Below are 20,530 nucleotides of genomic sequence, written 5' to 3' on the forward strand. Positions count from 1 at the left end.
TCAACAATTTCTATCAACTTAGTTTGGTTATTTCAATTAGATCAAAATTTTGCACACCTTATCAATAAGCTATAGGAATTTAGAAACCACCAATCTTTTTCCACATCCACATCCAATATATATTAGTAATCTATAGGAATTTTCTCTTGATCGAATCAAATATTTTCTCTTTTTCAAGACTCAAGATTAGCTTAAATAATGGCCTAAACCCTAACTTCTTGTAGTTCGAAACTTTTCTACAACTTTCATCACCAACAAGTTCTTATTTGTCACAGTTACACCATCAACTCTAACCAATCTTCTTTATTATTTTGCCACAAATCTTCCATAAGGTGACAATAATGATAATCGATGGTGTTGCAGGTTGTTAAACTATGACGACTCAGAGGTTGTCGTGCTGCTTCACGTTGTAACTTTCTAAAGTTGCACTTTACCCATTTGATTTCATTTTGTCTTTTACTTTACACCTTGAAATCCACTCATTTCTTTTGAAATAACAAAAAGGCCCTTGTAAGTTTGGGTTGTTTGGTTTGATCCCCAATAGTTTTGGAAAACTCATCAAAACCCCATAAATTTCATCAAATTACATTTTTATCCCAAATTTTTGATAAGTTATTATTTTCTTCCAAACATATATGAAATTGCTAAAAATTTCAGATATTATAGCTAAGGCCTAGAAATTAGACATGAGAAGTTGACTAGAAATTAGACATGGGAATTTATTTACATTAACAAAGTCAACAAAGTATAGAATATTATTGATGACAATATCCTCAACTTTTCCCCACGGCTTAACACGCGGCAAAGGGCCCATTTCAAACAAATAATTAGATAATTTTTAAATAGGGATAATCAATATAATAGTAAAAAATATTGTCCATATTTATATCAATATTCAGAGGTGGCAAATTTAATTTACTCTTTTTTATTATTATTATTTTCTAAGTAAAAAAATATTTTAAATATATCCGAACTACCACCTCATTAAACATTTATTTTAATTTTTTAAAAAGGTTGATATCGCTAATTTAATTAAAAATTTATTGTAATTTCAAAAATATGATAAAAGATGGATAAAATATGATAAAAATATTATTTTCTAAGGTTACTGTTTTTGTGAGGGAATTTAATTTTAATAAATTAAATGGAATAAGAAAAGATGGATAAAATAAGTAAATAAAGATAAATTTTATTTATTTATTTGATGTAATTTTCAATTAATATGGTGAAAACAGTCAATAAGAAAAGGAGAGCAGGGAAGGAGAGTCGGATCCATAACCCGGATTCGATCCTCGTGGCTGACCCAGCGGGTCAGCTCTAAAATGAAAGGGGAAAAAGCTTTGTCGTTTCGTTTCTCTTTCAGCCGCATTTCTCCCTCACAACCCGAAGAAACTCTACTCACACTGCAATATCTCCCCTCATCTCGGCAAGCAGACGGCGACCGGCCTCTTTCAGGCGATGGGCGGCGAGGCGGTTTCAACCCCCCCGGTAAGTGCTTCCGACGATCTTCTCCGTTTTCTGATATATAAGGATATTTATACATGCGTTTGGGTGGGGGGTTTTTTTCGAAAAATGAAGGCTAGATCTACAACAAAGGAGCCGTTGGATCGTCTTGCTTTTCGGGTATGGGAGTGACCGTGACCGGAGGTGGCCGATGATCGGAAACCACTGGCCACGGCGGTCGGCGGTATTCTTTCACGAAGTTGTACATGTTTTGGCCGAAAATTAAAACCTAGATCTACTGAAGTCGGACCGTTAGATTCTTTTGATTTCCGGGTACGTGTGTCATTGAGCCAAAGGCGAGTTTAATAGTCAGCTCCAATCGTCGGAATCGGCCATGGGCGGTGGCCGGCGATGCTTTTCCTGAAACGCGAGTTTTTGAACAGAAATCCAACCGTTGGATCGCTTCCAGTTTTGGATACGTCAATGGGCACGACGGGCGGTATTCGGTGATCGGGTATGATCACCAGAGCCACCGGCCGCCGGTAGTGACGCCCCAATGAAACTTGCCTTCAAGTTTTCTAGGGTTTAAGTTTATAAAATTATAAATTAGCCCCCGAGTTTTTAAAATTATAAAATTGACTCTGAACTCGAACGTGCAGGGTTGGTCGGGGGTAATGGATGATGCGGTGGCGAGAGAGGAAGAGAGTAGTGCGAATTCAGAAGGAAGAGTGGAGATAAAGGTTTTGTTCTTTGCGCGGGCCAGAGACGTGACTGGATTAGCCGAAATGCCGCTGGAGGTGTCGTCCGGCAGTAGCGCCGGGGATTGTTTGGACAAGCTAATCACCAAGTATCCAGGGTTGGAAGAGATCCGAGGGTGCATGGTGCTGGCCCTCAACCAGGAATACGCATCTGAAGCCGCACCAGTTAAAGATAGAGACGAACTAGCTATCATACCTCCAATAAGTGGGGGTTAAAACACTAATAATTACTAATTGCATGCATGTAAACATGATATATATATGTAAAGAAAGAATCAAGAATGCTCCTGGAGGAGAGGCATTATTTCGAATTGGCCCTTTTCTTTGTTATGGGAATTAATTAAAATTTAATGAAGTTAAATTTGATTAAAATAACTAGAGAGATCAACTCCGTTACGTGGCTGTTAATGAAACTAAACTAAACAAGCAGGAAATGGTATGACTGTGCTGGGTTGTGACTGGTCTGAAAATCACTTTTTTTTTTTTTTTGTGCTAATTATTTGAAAATCACATATTTTTTAAGTGATGAATTTAAATATCAGTATGCATACCTGTGAGTAGGCATTTCTGGACTCTTGCCTGTTTTTATTTAGACATAGCCTTTTTTTAGTCTAGCAGCTCTCTCTCACCCTCACCTTCTCTTCTCTTAGCAAAGCTCTTTAAGTCAACAAGATGAAGCCTAAAAGGTGTTAGGCCTATAAGAAAACCCAACCCAAAGGCTATTTAGGCAATGAGTACGAAGGAGGGGCCACCTCTTATAGTTGGCTCTTAAATAAGGCCATCATCCGACAAACACTCCTGAAGAGAGAAATTGAGCTTATAAATCATCAAGAAACGAGCTACAAATTGAGAGAAAAAACTTAGTAACGATCAATTCGTGGAGTTCCGCTGCAGTGATGGAGAAGGAGAGCAATCATTGGAGTCCAGCCGGCGACAAACTGAGGTAACAACGTTTCGCTTTTTTATTTTGTCTCCTCCGTTTTGCCATCACCGGCCCCAATGAGGCAGCACACTTATTCAGTCGCCGTTCGACACTGTAATTGATGCTGCTTCTCGTTTGAAGCAGACACGAGACCTACCCAATTTAAGTTCCAAGACGACCCGATTAGCCAAATGAACCGACCCGTTTAAAGGGGGATTTTGGCTATTTACGCTTGGACTGCTTAGGTTCTATTATTTACTCATCAACTTCTCCTAAGTTTACAAAAGTTATAAAAGAACTCCCAAGTTTCAAAAATTCGACCAATCAAGGGCTTTGCTCAGTCATGGGGTAATCATTTAATCAAATCTTCAACCTCATAGAAGGCTAGGTGGTCAGAGCAGCCATGTGCTCGGTTTTTAACAATTCTTACTTTTAAAAATAGCACTTTGACCCTCTCTTTATTAGAGATCAAGTTTTAACTTATTACAGTTTAACCCCTTCTTAGTAAAATTACAATTAGGCACCTAATTTTTTTTTTAAAATTTCCTCCACTAAATCCTTGAGATATTTCAAGAATATTTATGCTTATAACCCTTAATCATTTATTACCCTGTCTACGTGTAATGATTATTACATAATTTTTATCTTTTAAACTTTATTTAGTTTGCTTAATTCTTGGCCATATAATTTTCTTAAATTTTTTATTTTTGTTATTGGATTAAGCATCTTCTACACATAACATACCATATATATTCTTAAGAAATATGTATATATATGAGTGTATAAATACTTTAGGAATACTTTTATTTGTTTTTAATTTATCATTGTTTAGGGTTCAACAAATTTAAACTTAATCACCAAAATATTTCTAATATTTGGGGTGTTAGAGGCATTATTTCTATGATATAATGTTATATTAATTTTGTGTCCATAATTGTCTTTGATATTATACAACATATTGAAATGTAAAAATAAATTAAAAACACACGTAAGAAATAAATATGTTGAGAATAATAAAAAAATATATCTTAAGGCAATAATATGTGATTATATATGGAAGTGATGAAGAGAGTCGTCAAAATAAAAGTTTAAGAATCCACTTTGGATTCAATTAAGAAACAATTGATTAGTCGAAATATAATTATACAACCATTACTTAAGGAATCACCTTTTTAAAGGTAAAATGATAAGATAAAAGACAACCGTTGGGTTCCTAATCTCGTTTTGTCACGTTAGCAAAACCATTGAGTTGAGCAAATTTTTATTATTTAGATATTAAATTTATCCAAAAAAAAAAAGAAAAAAAAAAATCAGGTAATAACTTGATTGGTCTGGATTGATTTGGAAGCTGAAGGTTTTAGTATACGAGATAATAGCATTTAAACGCTATAAAAGCTTGTAAGGATTTATCAAAGAGATTGATTCAAATAGGATACAGAAATTATTCAAAGATAACAAGAAACAAAGAAAAATAGAAGTCCGACACTATATCAAAATCAACATCAATAGTAAGACCACAAATTATAATAAACAATCCCATCTTCGAGCTCACTCTCCCTGAATGATTCAACCTGAGGTAATTGAACTTGGGTGTCCTGAAACCAATTCAAGCTCAGATCATTTAACCCACAAAAATCAGGGCCTAACCATCCGTTACTATTTGTCATCTCCTGCTCATTCGATCCATTCAATTGAAGAGATCTGTTGCTATCTTGGGCTTTATTGTCCAACTCCAACGTCGAATGGCATCCCAACGCAGATGCTTGCTCGCTTAACCCAAAATCACAAGCATTTTCCCAACAGTGTTGACCATCTGATCCAATATTCAGTGGAGGATAAGCATTACAGACTTGATTGTTTGCCAAATTTGGATGTGCTTGAGCCTGCTAATCCTCCAACATTGAACACCCTTCTGTTGAAGACGCTGATCAGGGCATTGCAATTGCTCCTCATTACTCTGGTCGATCATAATATCACGGTGGCCCACGCTTTGAGATTCATATTCTTGCCCAGTTCCCTTTCGACCACTGTACCTTATGCCACAGACTACCCATTCTTGGAACTGGGCAAAAAGCATGTAAACTGTTAGCCAAAAAGTAAAGTCATATACATAAAATTTATGCTCATAACTAAAATGAACAGATAATAAACGCTAAGAATTAAGGGCAGACTGCTTCCAAAGCATAAAAATAATGACATCTAAGGATATATAATGTATCCCTATTTTCCTTTCCACGAACAGACCAGCCCTCTTATATAACATGTTTCTGATCAAAGTTTCAAATACAGATAAAAGTAAACTTAATTGTTGTGATACTTGCTGTTGGATCCAGCAACTTGTATTCGTCCATTATCCAACCCGTTTTAATGCACTCTTTACGGTCATACTTTGTTCTTGTAGGCACAAAACCTGAGTCTTTTTAAAACCAATTGTACGATGTCGCTTATCAGGGATTGAGAGATCACCAGTGGTGGCCTGCCACCATCCTCCAGTACTGAAATTCCCCTCGCTTTTAAGACGTTGATTGGGATTCTTCGCACTTTCAGACATAGATTTTTTCTCTCTTTTTAAGAAAAAATACTTATTGTTCTTACCCATTCCCAAATTATGACCACCTGTTGTACAAAAGAACAACTACAAGTATGATATATATGTTCACAGTATATATACATAGATAATTAAGAAAGAAAGGAAAGGATCCGAGACTTACTTAGGGTTGGTGATTGTATATATCCATCTCCACGATGGCATTGTGGGACAGTGAAAGATTGTAAACATTTTTTGTCAAGAATTTCTGCAAAATCTGTCTATTCGTTGGCTTGAATACAAAACCAGAGGGCAGTGAAGAAGAGGAAGACGACAATGGCGATGTCTCCGTCATCATCTTGTTTTGTATTCTTGTTTGTTTGCAAAGAAAGAAAATTAAGCAATGGATCAAAATGGGTTCTCTCGTCTCTGTTCAAGAACAACTATGTATATAATTCTGATGAGGTTGGCTTGCTTTTGCCCTCAATAAATATAATCCAATATCCTTATTGAGATATATCTTATTGGAGTTGACGAGCACCGGCAAGTCTTTTTCCTCCTCAACTTTCTCGTAACTTTCTCACAATTGCTCATCTAGCTTGGTATCTACAAGCCTCTTGGTGTTAATCCAAATCCTTTTTGTGTTGATCCAATTTCTCCTTTTGTTTCTAATTCCTCAATTACTCATATATAATCCCCATCAAATCCTAGTCAAATAATACATATGTTTGCTTTTTATTTTTCCCCCAAGATTTACACCTTCAAGGCCTAATCCCATTTCAACAAGGAATTGGTTTGATTTATTCCCAATTCTTTAATTATTCCTAATACGTCATAAATCCTATTAAGATAAAATCCATATTTGTTACTGATTTATTCAACAATTGGCCTTACCGACGTATATATTGCTATGTTTTTGGACACAAGAACACAAGATTTACCGCTTGGTGATAGCTCGGAGAAAGAGAGAAAGAATAGCAGCTGCCAGCAGTCAAGAAAGGTCACTCATAGCCACGGGTATGAACAGTAAGAATTCCTTTCAATTTTATGAAACTTCATTCACTCTTTCTTTCAATCTAATTAAGGGGAAAATATCTTATTGCTGCGATTTAGTTTCACCAACGAGAGAAGGGTATTTCCAATTCACTGGAAAACAGTAATTCTTCCACCCAGTGTTCCAGTTTTTAAAGAGAGAGAAAGTGGATTAAGCTACTTGTCGCGCGAGCCACCTAGAGCTGAAGGCTGATTGGTCACCGATTGGAGGAAGAAAGCCAATGGCTAAAGCCGCCGGCAATGGAAGTTGCAGTGAAAGAGGGAAAGAGACGACGGCGGCGGCGATAAGAAGAAGAAACCCTAGGCAGCGTTTAAGAAATGGGTATGACCCGTTTTGGTGGATTGGTCTGGTGACTCGACCCACTGTTTGGGGTCTGGATCCGATTTGCCGCAACCGAATCCAACTAGATCTGGATCGATTGACTAGATCCAATAATCCGACCCATTACAAAATAAAATGTGAATTATGAAAAATATTTATAATTTGAAATTTATATTATGAATAATTTATTAGTCACTAAAATGATAAATTTTAAATTGTAAATTATTTTTAATTATTAACAAATTTTATGTCTGATGACATTAAGATTATGCAATGATATTTGTTTATAGGTAAATTGAAGTTTGCATTGTAAGACACTTTGAGATTACCTCAAAAGTTAATTATATGTTCTTATAATTGACAAATATAAATGTAGTGATTATTATGTTTTATTAATTTTATTTTGCATATTCAAAAAATGGCAAAATAGATCTAACTAATGCATATTTGCTTACCAATTATTATTTTTATTTTTGTACATCTTAGTATCACCCAAAGGAGAATTTTGATGTACTTTATTTTTATTTATGTTACAAATTTGAATATGAATTTATGTGAAAATTTTATGACTCAAAGCATTAATATATAAGTACTTTAATTTTATTTACATCATATGTACTTGTTTCACTCCATTCGCATGTGTTGTTGTCAAAATACAACAATTAAAATTTGTGATGTGAGGTCCACTTGAGTTCGGTGTCGGGTGAAGTTAGGTTGCTGTAAGAGAGGTCACCTCAAGAGAGTTTGCCGCTAGGATGCTCGTCACAAGGATTTCGCCACTAGCTCTTTCACTATAAGATTTCGCCACTAGCTCTTGCGCTACAAGATTTTGCTACTAGCTCTTGCCACAAGGCTTCGCCACTAGCCCTTGTCATAAGGTTTTGCAATAAGACTTCACTACTAGCCCTTGCCATAAGGTTTTGCCTTCGTCGCAAGCTTTTGTCTTCGCCACGAGGTCTAGCCGCAAGCTTTTGTCTTCGCTACGAGGTCTCACCGCAAACTTTTGCCTTCACCGCGAGGTCTCGTTGCAAGCTTTTGCCTTCGTCGCTAGGTTCGCCATAGGGATTTGACCCTGTTAATACTCAAAAAATGGGTTAGAAGGCTCGTGGGAATCTTCCCCCGCGAAGACCCTCCGATGCTAAAGTTAGTCTCGAATCCCAATGTTTATTCACGAAAATAGTAAACATGCATTCAAAATGTCTAAATTTAAAAGAAGTTGGAAGTCCCCATCAATGTCCTGCAGCTGGGTATTTATAGGGCACGAATCTCAAGGGTGACTGGTGTCGACACGTGTCGACCACTGAATGGGTTAAGATTTAGCAAAAAGAAAAAGGGGGGGGGGGCGATTACCACGGAGCTACCGAGAGGCCGGTCGCGGCAAGCTGCCATGAGGCTGGTCCTCGCGGCCAGCCCAACTCGCGACTAGCTTGGCTATGAGGGCCGTGAGGTTGGCCCCTAGCGGACAGCAACTGGCGATAGGCTACCACGAGGCTGGACCTCGCGGCCAGCACCTATTAGCTGCGAGACTTATCTTGCCGCGAGGCAAACTCGCGGCCGCAAGCTTGGCTTTTTGCGGGCAACCTTTTCCCACAAAAGGGATTTTCTATTTTTTATTTAAAAATCCCTCACTTTCTCCTACCAATTTTTCATGGCACAACAATTGCCCCCCACTCTTCTGTTTTGTCGTTAGACAAAATTGACGAGTAAAATATTAGCCAAGGAGTCGGGTCTAGCACCTAGACTTGATCAAGGGTTCCAGAATACCCAAGGATCTTACTTCGATCGGGGATTGGAGTACCAAATTATCTCTGGGCAACCATGCCCTCGATAGATAGGTTCCATTGCGAAATTCTTGCCGGGTGTCCGAGCTTGCCAGAAGGCCTAAGCGCCGGATCAGCCAAGGAGTTGAGTTTAGCTCGGAAGCATAGCATTGGACTCAGTCAAGGGATCCTGACAAGCCTGCGGGCACAGTCTTCGGAGCGACCGATGATCCCGGGATGGATCATTACCTTCTCCATGTTTGTCTCTTGGGGTTAGTTTACCTCGGGGAATCTAGATTTGGCCAGTGGTTTGGCGCGGGATTCCTACCAAACATTCGAGTTTGCTGGGAGACCTAAGCGCCAGATCGACCAAGGAGTTAGGTCTAGCTTAAAAGGCATATCATCTTAACTCAAGCGAGGGATCTGGGTGAGTTTGCGAGCATAGGCATCAGATGTTTTGGTGATCCTGGGTCAACTCGTGGTCATAGGCACCAGATTGCAACTGAGTGACTTAACTCTGATAAGCGGGATCATGGAAGAACTGTCATAGGGTTGTTGCCTTTTCATGCCTTCCTTGGGCCAATCTACCTCAGGGGATTTGGGTTTAGCCAGTGGTCCAGCGCGAGATTCCTACCAGGCATTCGAGTTTGTCGGGAGACCTAGGCGCTAGATCAACTAAGGAGTTGGGTCTGGCCAAAAAGGCATAACACCGAACTCAAACGAGGGATCTGGGTGAGTCTGTAGGCATAGGTATCAAATCCTCTGGTGATCCCGGGCTAGCTCGTCGTCATCAATACCGGCGACTTGACTTTTAGGAACAATCTTATGCTAGAGCTATCATGTGATCACTTCACTTCTTTTTCGCCTTCCTAAGGCCAGTCTTCGTTAGAGAATCTGGGTTTGGCTAGTGGTTTGGTACGGGATTCCTATTAGACATCCAAGTTTGCCGGGAGACCTAGGCGCCAGATCGACCAAGGAATTGAGTCTAGCCAAAAAGGTATAACACATAACTCAAGCGAGGGATCTGGGTGAGTCTGTGGGCATAGGTATGGAATGTTCTGGTGATCCCGTGCCAACTCGTGGTTATCGACACCAGATTGCCACTAGGTAACTTGACATTTGGAAGCAAGCTATGCTTGAGTCGTCGTACCTGCATAACACATACAAATAATCTGGGCTCATGGAGATTTTATATGGTTTAGATTATAGTTTTGCCTACTCCACGGGAATACATGGGATATATTCTTTTATTTATTGGAGGCTTTTATTACAATGAAAGATTAAAGACAATCCCGGCCCCCAGCTGGGTCGAGTAACACTTTTGGTGACAGGCTCGACTCTGCGTCTTGTTCTTCGTCCCCTTCCCTAGGGTTAAAGCTGGGAAGTATCTCTCAAGGTGCATAGTGTTCTCATCTTTTCCTATCGCCTCGCCTTGTAGCGTCGGTAGTGTACACATGTTGGGGCCTAACATTGTTTGAATTTTGTAAGGTCCTTTATACTTCAGGCTGGGTTTCCTTTCCTCGTCTATTACCTTCCCTTGCGTCTAAAATTTCCATTTGGATGATAAACTGTTTTGCTCGGTCGAACAACTTGGTCACAGAATTTGGCTCAGAGAAGGCTAAGGATCTTCTAAGCGACGCGTATGTAGTTCCGTTTAGCAGGGCTGATGCTGCCAATCCGACTGGGAAATTCCTTACTTCCTGCGTTGCAGCCCTAAACCGCTCGATGTATTGCTTTAGAGATTCATTTGGCTTCTACTGTAAGCTCATTAGATATATTGCACTCTTCTTCTTCGGGAGATAGGCAGAGAATGCATTTAGGAATTCTTTCTTCAACTGTTTGAATGATCGTATATGTTCTGCCAGTAATTCAGTGAACCACTGCTGAGCTTGTCCTGCCAGGGAGAGTGGGAAAGCCCTGCACCTAGTGACCTCATTCCATCCATGTAACACGGCCACTGCGATAAAATGTTGTAAGTGTTTCTCGGGTTCCTCCCTTCCTGAGTATACTGAAAGCAATGGCAGTTCGAACCCTGGTTACATTGGTTGCCTTTGGGGTTCCTCCGATAGAGGGAACCCTTTTGGGGGAGTTACCTTTGGCAATATCATTACCTGCTTATTCTCTAGCACCTCTTCTATGAGACTTTTGATGTCCGACACGCTGAGTGTTTCCTGTTTCGCTTCATTTTGGCAAATAGATGGGTCATAAGGGACTCCTAAGTAGGTGTTTTCTGTTGTCTCTCTATACGTGGGAGCTTTTCTTGCCCTCATGCTATTTTTCCTTCTCGAGTCCGTTACTTCTGAGACTTGACTATTCAGCCCTGGAGTTCTAATTCTTATCCCTTGCCGAGGGGCCCTTGGAGGGTTGTCTTGGGTTCTCCGATGTTTTGCCCTCATATCGATTTGTCCCATGTGGGGAATGTGAATGTCCAGCATTAGTTCACGTAACAAAGCAGTGACTTCTTGTAGTCTTCTCATATTCTCCTCATTGTTCATTTTGAGTTCATCATTCTGTTGTTTCAGCTCCTCAAAATTCTTCCGCAATAGTTCATAATCTAAGAGTAAGACCGTGGGTGGAGCTATTCTTGAAGTCCCCACGAGGTTTTCATTTGGAATTGAAGACTGCCCAAAGGAGTGTTGTTCTTGACTAGCGGGCGCTGCATGTGGGACTTGCTTCTCTAGCCCTGTCGCATATCTCCTCAATCTAGCTACGTGTGCTTTTCCTTGTTTTGAACGGTCCATGCCTCCCAGTTCGGTGGTATGGTTGTATTTGAGCATAGGAAAGTTCCCGGAACGCACATCGTTGTTAAGGTGATCTACTGAAAATTCTGGTACTGTAGAGTGCACCTGATGGGGGCCTTTCGTGGTTCTCGTCCTGGTACGAGCGCTCCTTCGGGTAGGGTCAAGCGGGCTCGCCCAACTGGCTGATCTTGTCCCTCTCGGCATCTTGTGTTAAGATTGACTTTTTGTTGCGTTTCCCACAAACGGCGCCAAATTGTTGTTGTCAAAATACAATAATTAAAATTTGTGATGTGGGGTCCACTCGAGCTCGGTGTCGGGTGAAGTTAGGTTGGCGTAAAAGAGGTTGCCTCAAGGGAGTTTACCGCTAGGAGGCCTGCCACAAGGATTTCGCCACTAGCTCTTTCACCATAAGGCTTCACCACTAGTTCTTACAACTAGCTCTTGCCACAAGGTTTTGCCACTAACTCTTGCGCCACAAGGTTTTGCCACTAGCTCTTGCCATAAGGTTTCGCCACTAACCCTTGCCACAAGGTTTTTCCTTCGCCGCTAGGTCTGGCTGCAAGCTTTTTCCTTCGCCGCAAGGTCTCACCGCAAGCTTTTGCCTTCGCCGCGAGGTTTCGCTGCAAGCTTTTACGTTCGTCGCTAGGTTCGCCACAAGGATTTGACCCTGTTGATGCTCAGAAAATGGGTTAAAAGGCTTGTGGAAATCTTCCCTCATGAAGACCCTCCAATGCCAAAGTCAGTCTCGAATCCCAATATCTATTCATGAAAACAGTAAACATGCATTCAAAATGTCTAAATTTTACCGAAGTTGAAAGTCCCCATCACTGTCCTGTAACTAGGTATTTATAGGGCACGATTCTCAAGAGTGGCTGGTGTCGACATGTGTTGACCACTAAATGGGTCAATATTTAGCAAAAGGAAAAAGGGGGGGCGATTACTATGGAGCCTCCACGAGGCCGCCTGAGGCAAGCTGCCGTGAGGTTGGTCCTCGCGGCTAGCTCACGGCTAGCCTGGCCGCGAGGGCTCACGACCAGCACCTGCTAGCTCCTTGCGGCCAGCTCGAGGCTAGCCTTGTCGCGAGGTTGTCCCCTAGCAGCCAGCAACTCGCTGCAGGCTACCACGAGGCTGGCCCTTGCGGCTAGCTCGCGGCTAGCCTTGCCGCGATGTTAGCCCCTAGTGGCAAGCAACTTGTGACAGGCTGCCGCGAGGCCGGCCCTGGCGGCCAGCACCTGTTTGCCGTGAGACTTATCCTGCCGCGAGGCCAACTTGTTGCCGTGAGCTTGGCCTTTTTGCGGGCAGCCTTTTTCCACAAAAGAGATTTTCTATTTTTTATTTAAAAATCCCTCACTTTCTCCTACCAATTTTCCATGGCATAACAGCATGTTTCATATATTCCTCTTTTTAATGGATTGAATTTTTCTGATTGGAGTGAACAAGTTTAGTTTCACTTCGGTGTTTTTGATCTTGATTTGACACTCCAAGTTGAGAAACCTGTACTATTACTGCTGAAAGTAGTGATGATGAAAAACCTTTCAATAAAGCATGGGAAAGATTGAACAAATTAAGCTTGATGTTTATGCGAATGATAGTTGCAAACAACTTAAAGGACAACTCTTCCTTAAATTGATAATGCTAAGGAATTTAAGAAATTTGTGGAAAAGTGTTCTCAAACTGTTGATAAGTCCTCGTCGATACATTAATAAGTATTTTGACCATCATGAAATATGATAGTTCACATACTATGCATAAGCACATTCTTGAAATGACAACCTTAACAACAAAATTAAAGATTTTGGGAATGAATGTGGATGACTACTTCTTAGTACATTTCATACTTAATTCCTTTCCTCCTAAACAATATGGGTCATTTCAAATGAATTACAACATTATAAATGATAAGTGGAATGTAAATGAATTAACCAGTATGCTTGTTCAATAGAAGAGAAGGTTAAAGAATCAAAGAGTTTATTATGTTCATCTTCTAAATCATCAAGAAGTTGAAAAGAATTCTAAAAAGACATGTGGGAAAAACAAGAAGAAAGGTTTACACAACATGAATGAATTTTTTAAGGGTGCTCGCAAGAATGAACATGAGACCATTAAGTGTCACTTTTGTAATAAAGTTGGACACTAAAAGAAAGATTATTTGAAATGTAAAGTTTGGTTTGAAAAGAAAGATAAGGCTTGTGCTTTAGTATGCTTTGAATAAAACTTTATTGAAATTTTTCATAATACTTGGTGGATTGATTCTAGTTTTACTACTCATATTTTTAATACGATGTAAGGATTCCTTGCGATCCGAACCATAAAACCGAAAGAAAGTTTTGATTCAAAACATACTAAAACACAATGCTTATCTTTCTTTTCAAACTAAGCATTACATTCCAGACAAAATCTTTCTTGTAGTGTCCAACTTTTTTACAAAAGTGGCACTTAATAGTCTCATGTTCATTCTTGTGAGCACCCTTAGAAAATTTATTCAGGTTGTATAAACCTTTCTTCTTACTCTTTCCACATGTCTTTTTAGAATTCTTTTTAGCTTCTTGATGATTTAGGAGATGAATGGAATGAACTCTGTGATTCTTTAACCTTATCTTCTCTTGAACAAGCATATTGGTCAATTCATTTACATTTCACTTGTCCTTTATAGTGTTTTAATTCATTTGGAATGACCCATGTTGTTTAGGAGGTAAGGAATTAAGTATGAATTGTACTAAAAAGTACTCATTCACATTCATTCCCAAAGTCTTTAATAATTGGTTCTAATGTTGTCATTTCAAGAACATGTTCATGCATGGTATATGAATTATCATATTTCATGGTGGTTAAAGTATTCATTAATGTACCAACAAGTGATTTATTAGCAATTTGATAATGCTCTTCCACAAATTTTTTAAATTCCTTAACATCATCAGTTTTATGAAGAGTTGTCTTTAAATTGTTTGCAACTGTTATTCACATAAATATTAAACTTAATCTGCTTGATCTTTTTCATGCTTTATGGAAAACCATTTCATCATCATTACTTTTAGCAGTAATAGTAGTAGGTTTCTCAACTCGGAGTGCCAAATCAAGATCTAAAACACCTAAGTGAAACTAGACTTTGTAATACGCAAGAACTTTGGGTTGTTATTTTAAAGGAAAAATGAAAATTCGGGGAAAATAGGTATTTGAAAAGCCCGAAAAATTTGTCGAATCAGCCGAAGGAAGAACCTTGAAACTTAAATGTCTAAGGAAATAGGAACGCCTTTAATGAGCATACCGAAGCATGATTTTTAAGACCAAAAGAAATCAAATCATAAACCATTTTCGGTACAGTTATGGATCAAACTGAAAAACTGAATTATCGTAGGAGACTCTTGAGAAGGTATCAGAAGCCTTGGGAAGCTCCGGTTCATCGAGTAGGACAACCTTTCAGAAGTTTTGGGAAGAAACCAAGAGGTTTAAAGCCAAAACGAAAATTTAGGCCTAAGTGTAATTTTTTAAAATTACCAAAAGGGGTGAAAATGACATTTTTTGAAAGTTTTAAGGGAGAAATGGAAAGATTAGGACTTGAGGGACCTAATGGAAATATTCAAAAGTTGAGGGGCCTTTGTGAAAGAGGGCTAAAATAGAAAAAAATAAAACAGTGGGGCGAAAGTGCAAAACTTAAAAATCTTGGCCATGGAATCCGACCAAGCCACAAGGGGTCACTAAAAGCTGCTGGGATCACATGGGGGGTGGTCAGGGATGGCCAAGGAGTGATGATGAGCCGACAATGGCCATCGGAGTGGCCGGATTTTCGAAAAAATTGGTCAAGAAAATTGGCCGAAAGGTCGAGCCCTACAACTACCTTTTTTAGTCGAATATTGATGCTTTTAGGTTGATCTAGGGGCGGTGGAAACGCTTAAGGCAATGGGCAAGGCGACCAAGGCCATTTGGAGCTTCAACTTTGCCTATAAATAGAGCACATGATAGTCGAGAATTTCAGAGAGTGGGAGATCAAATTGAAGGCTTTTTCGAACGAATTGAGAGGTAAGGATAGAGGGCTTTTGTTGCCCATAGGTTGGAGAGCATTTCTGGAAAATTTGGCGAGCAATGGAGCAGAAACGAGGGAGATCCGAGGCTTCGGCGGAAACCCAGGCGGTCCGCTGGCCGAGACTTCGAGCCTTCGGTTGAGCCACTTCCTGACCTCATTTGGAGCCAATAAAGGTACCTTTTGGATCGACTTGGCATAGGCTTCATCGTGGTGCAAAAATCCAAAATCACCGGTGTGCTGTCGCCGGAGAAGATGACCGGCGCGTGAAGCTCACACGCCAGTCTCACTCACCCTATCACGTGCTGGCGCGTGCAGGCGCGTGGGACCTTGTTAATTTTTGATTTTTTTTAATATTCTTGGAAAATTATTTTAGGATTTTCTGTGAAAAAAGATTTGGAAAAAAAGTGATGTAGGTATTTATTTTGGATTGTTAGTGAAAATAATTGGAGAAAAATAGAGAAAAAAGACAAGAAAATTAAGGAAAAATAGTTTTTATTGATTATTTAAATGAATATCTTGCCTAGGGTGTCTTGTGATTTGAGGTGAAACAATTGGTGCGATTTTCAAAGTTAGCACGAAAAATGAGGCAAGTTGCACGTTTTTCGAGGTATCCTAATTTTTTAGAAAGGTGAGTGGTTTTGTCCCTATAACCCATAAATGACATGAATACCTTTCTATGCATGATATTTATGTACGTTATGGTCATCTTCGTCATATTTGTCTATATTCTATTGTATGGAAAGTTATGATATTTACATGACACGCTATTATTGTCATATTAATATTTGTGCATAGGATTGGGATGTCGCTTTAAGAGTGTAGCTGTAATTCCTCAAGGGCAATTGATGGAACAACGTTAGGATTATCCTGCAGAGGTTCGGGATTCTGCCTAGGATTCCATGTCGGGCTGGTGGGTTAGGGAAGTTACACTAGGGTATCTGTTTATAAATGTTCATGCATCATTCATTCATTCATGCATATCTAACCCTCACTTAGAAGATGAAATCTTCTAATATTGGATTATGTCCCTGGAATATTTCACATTCCAAGCGAGACAAGTGGCCGGAAGGGCAAGAAGGTGATCGAAGCCTGATTGCGATGAAAATTTTGTGGGCCCCATGTAAGGCCAGGATCATCTATTACATTTAGTCGTATTGTTTAGATTTTATCAATAATTGTAATATCATGTTAGGTGGACAATATATATGTACCCAAGTATGTTATGTTTTCGAGGTTTCATGCAGGTTCTGATTTTGCTTCCACTTATATTAAAAATGTATCATTCATTCGTTATGTTTTGGAGTGTTATATATAAAGATTATGTTGAGGATTTATTGTTGATTTATGTTTAGATAAAAAAAAAATCCTAGCATATATTTCAATGCCTTGGAAGGCAAGGTGTTATAGACTTGTTCACTCGAATAAGAGAAATTCAATCCATTAAATAGCTGAATAGATGAAACATGTGAATAGAATGAAATAGGTACATATACTATAAATAAAATTAAAATACTCATATATTAATATATTAATGCTTTGAGTTATAAATTTTTCACATAAATTTAGTTTCAAACATATAACATAAATAAATATAAAGTACATGAAAGTTCTTCTTTGAGTGATACTAAGATATACAAATATATAAACAATCATTGATAATCATATATACACTAATTAGGTCTATTTTATTATCTTTGGATATACAAAGTAAAACTAATACAATATACTAATTACCACATTCATGTTTATCAATTATAACAATAATTAATTAACCTTCGAGGTAATCCCGAAATGTTTTATAATGCAAACTTCAATTTACCCATAAACAAATATCATTGCATAATCTTAATGTCATTGTTAAATATAAAAAATTATGGGTAATTGAAAGTAATTTATAATTTAAAATTTATTTATTTTAAAATTTGGCCACTTTGGTGATTAACAAATTATTCTTAATATAAATTTCAAATTATAAATATTTTCCATAATTTACATTTACACCTTTTTATAGTGACCGACCAGATCCAAACCCAAAGATAGTGGATCGGGTTCACCAACCTGACCCATCAGTTGAAATTGGGTTAGAAACCTATCTCCTTCAAAACTAGCCTAGGGTTTATCCACCTAATTGTCGTCATCGCCGTCACTTCTCTATAACCTCATCACTGGCAACCTTTTGGTGCTGGCTACATGCACGACATGAAGCTTTTTCCTCCACTGATCGCTGACAGCGAACCTTGGCCAATGGATTCTAACAGTCAAATTGGAGAAGACAAGAGGCATCTTATAGTCACCATTATCGGAGAAAAAGGGTCACGATTGGAGAAGACAAAAAGCCATGGCCAGAGAAGATGAAGAGACGCAGCATAAACCACCCTTAACTGTCGGTAACCGCCACCATCGCTGTGACAGGTCACCGGCATCATCTTTTCTAGCAAGTGAACAGTCTTCATACAACCTCGATTTGTGACTTCTGGCGATTTTCAATGTCCGACAATGAGTTATTTTCTGCAACCATCATCTTCTTTCCCTTCTTTTATTTATAAACATCATTATGTAAAGAAGAAATCATACAAGTTTAAATGTAAAACATGAGTTTCTAAACCTAGCTCTAATATCACATGTAAATCATATTCTGGTTTGTGAAGAAAAATAATTAAACATCAAATCATCATACCCATGAATGTTAAAACTTCAAGTTTTTCACATAGTTTGAAGAAAGATGATATACCTTGATCCATTAAGTCTTCAAGATGTAAAAGACGGTTCTAATTGGTGAACAGAATTGAAAGGACATTGATTTCTCTCACTTAACCTCTTAATCTTGATGATGGAGAATAATTGAATGTTAGTTTTATTTTTTCCTTTTAGTTATTGTTTTTTATAAGTTTTGATTTTTTTTTCAATAAGAGTAAAGAAAGGACCAAACTTTTATTTATATATTCTAGTTGTAGCCTTCTATCAGGCCTTACCAAGAGTCATGTCTTTTCAAAATCAATAGGATTTGTTGAGTCAATTTGCTCATATTAATTAAGTTTTAATAATTAATAAAAAGAGTATTTTTCTTAAATATTTTAATTGTAGTACTGAATTATGAATTTTCATAGCATATATATTATCAAAAATATTATTTTCTATTAAAAATATTTTTTAAATATATTTTTAAGATTAATTTATTAATTTTTTTATAGCATATGTATTATCAAAAATATTATTTTCTATTAAAAATATTTTTTAATATATTTTTAATATTAATTTATTAAATAATTTTTTATAACATATGTATTATCAAAAATATTATTTTCTATTAAAAAATATTTTAAATTAATTTATAAAGTATTTTTTAGCTATGTATCACAAAAAATAATTTAACAAAACCAACTGCAAGTCCCATGGTTTAATCCTAGAACCTCAAGCTAGTCAAAGCATTCCTTTGCCATCTATAAGCCCTATGGACCAATACCATGGACTAAGATGGTTTGGTCATGTGAGAAGAAGACTAAGAGACGCTCATGTGAGGAGAGTTGATGAAATGGAACAATTAATCAAAAAAAGAGATAGAGGTAGATCTAAGAAAACTTTGAGGGAGACATTAAAGTTTGATATGAAGTGTATGGATCTCAATGAAGATATGACAAAAGATAGAAATACATGGAAGTCTAGAATTCATGTAGCCGACCCCACATAGTGGGATAAATGCTGAATATGTTGTTGCTGTTGTATATATTAAATTTAAGTTGTACTAAACTTTTTCTGCTATAACGGTCAAATTTTTTACCATTGAAAAAGTTGCTAAAATGCCTACAAATACCCCCTCAAACTTATTTTTTGAGTATCCAAGTGCTTTCATTGCATATCCAAAGCATCCGAAAGGCTCTCAAGCAAAGCATCCAAGCAATCCGAGACTCTCGAAATATTATTGTATATCCATTGAAGAGTCACAAAGCAAGAGGAGAAAAGTTCTTCAAGTCTTCTACGACAAATCCGAACTTCTCCATTTGAGATTACAAATTTATTTATTTATTTAAATATTATTATCTTGTATAATTTGTTATTAATTGTTTATTTGTGTCCAAATGTGGATAAATTATTTATAAATATTTAATTATTATTAAGGATTGTATATGTTTTCTAGAACCATTAAAATTTAGGTAAATCTATTTTCCAAGGTAAGTGAGGAGAAAATTTTGGTGTAATGATTTTCTAGAATCTGTTGTAATCTAGGTGTGTATCTAGTTTCCAAGGTAAGCTAGTGTGGAAATCTTGGTGAAATTGATTTAGTGAAACCCCAAGAGTGGTTAGACATTGGGAGAGCAGATTAGGTGTGTGTGAAGATACCGAACCACTATAAATTGTGTTATGTTTCATTGTATTTATTTTTGTTATATCTTGTGGCTTACATTTATTATTAATCTCAAATATAATTTATTATATTTATCAAATATATATTTTTTAATAAAATCATTAATCAATAATATTTATTAAAATTGATAAAATTTTTAATCACTCAATTCAACCCCTCTTGAGTGGTCATACCCTAAGGGATCAACATATTCTAAGTATTTAATTATCTTATTAAATTTTTTATTATTTTATCAAATAAATATGATTATATAAGATAAAATAAATTTAAATATAATATCAATCAAAATAATTCTTACATTGAATGATAGAAATAGAGGAGGCTGGAAAACAATTTGTATGACAAACTACTTACCTCAGGGCAACCACCTGAGTTTGAAGAACTATTTATATTTGGGGTATTAGAGACGTTATTTCTATGATATAATGCTATATTAATTTTGTGTCCATAATTTTCTTTGATATTATACAACATATTGAAATGTAAAAATAAATTAAGAATACAGGTAAGAAATAAATATGATGAGAATAATAAGGAATATGTCTTAAGAAAATAGTATGTGATTATGTATGAAAATAATGAAGAGAGTCCTCAAAATAAAAGTTCAACTAACAATCAAC

General features: G+C 37.4%; 1 protein-coding gene across 2 annotated transcripts; it reads left to right on the forward strand.

Annotated features, from left to right (window-relative positions):
* The first annotated feature begins 1,334 nt into the window (after nt 1–1,334).
* Nucleotides 1,335–2,576, forward strand: LOC127789883 (molybdopterin synthase sulfur carrier subunit). Of its 2 annotated transcripts, XM_052318948.1 has the most exons (3): nt 1,352–1,488; nt 1,579–1,776; nt 2,103–2,576. In XM_052318948.1, exon 3 carries the CDS (start codon nt 2,118–2,120, stop codon nt 2,415–2,417), a length of 300 nt encoding a protein of 99 aa, XP_052174908.1. In that variant the 5' UTR covers nt 1,352–1,488; nt 1,579–1,776; nt 2,103–2,117; the 3' UTR covers nt 2,418–2,576. The 2 variants fall into 2 exon arrangements, with proteins under 2 accessions (XP_052174907.1, XP_052174908.1); XM_052318947.1 differs by lacking the exon at nt 1,579–1,776 and having other exon boundaries at nt 1,335–1,488.
* The last annotated feature ends 17,954 nt before the right edge of the window (nt 2,577–20,530 follow it).

This window comes from Diospyros lotus, chromosome 14 (assembly GCF_014633365.1).
Source record: "Diospyros lotus cultivar Yz01 chromosome 14, ASM1463336v1, whole genome shotgun sequence".
NCBI classification, from domain to species: Eukaryota; Viridiplantae; Streptophyta; class Magnoliopsida; order Ericales; family Ebenaceae; genus Diospyros; species Diospyros lotus.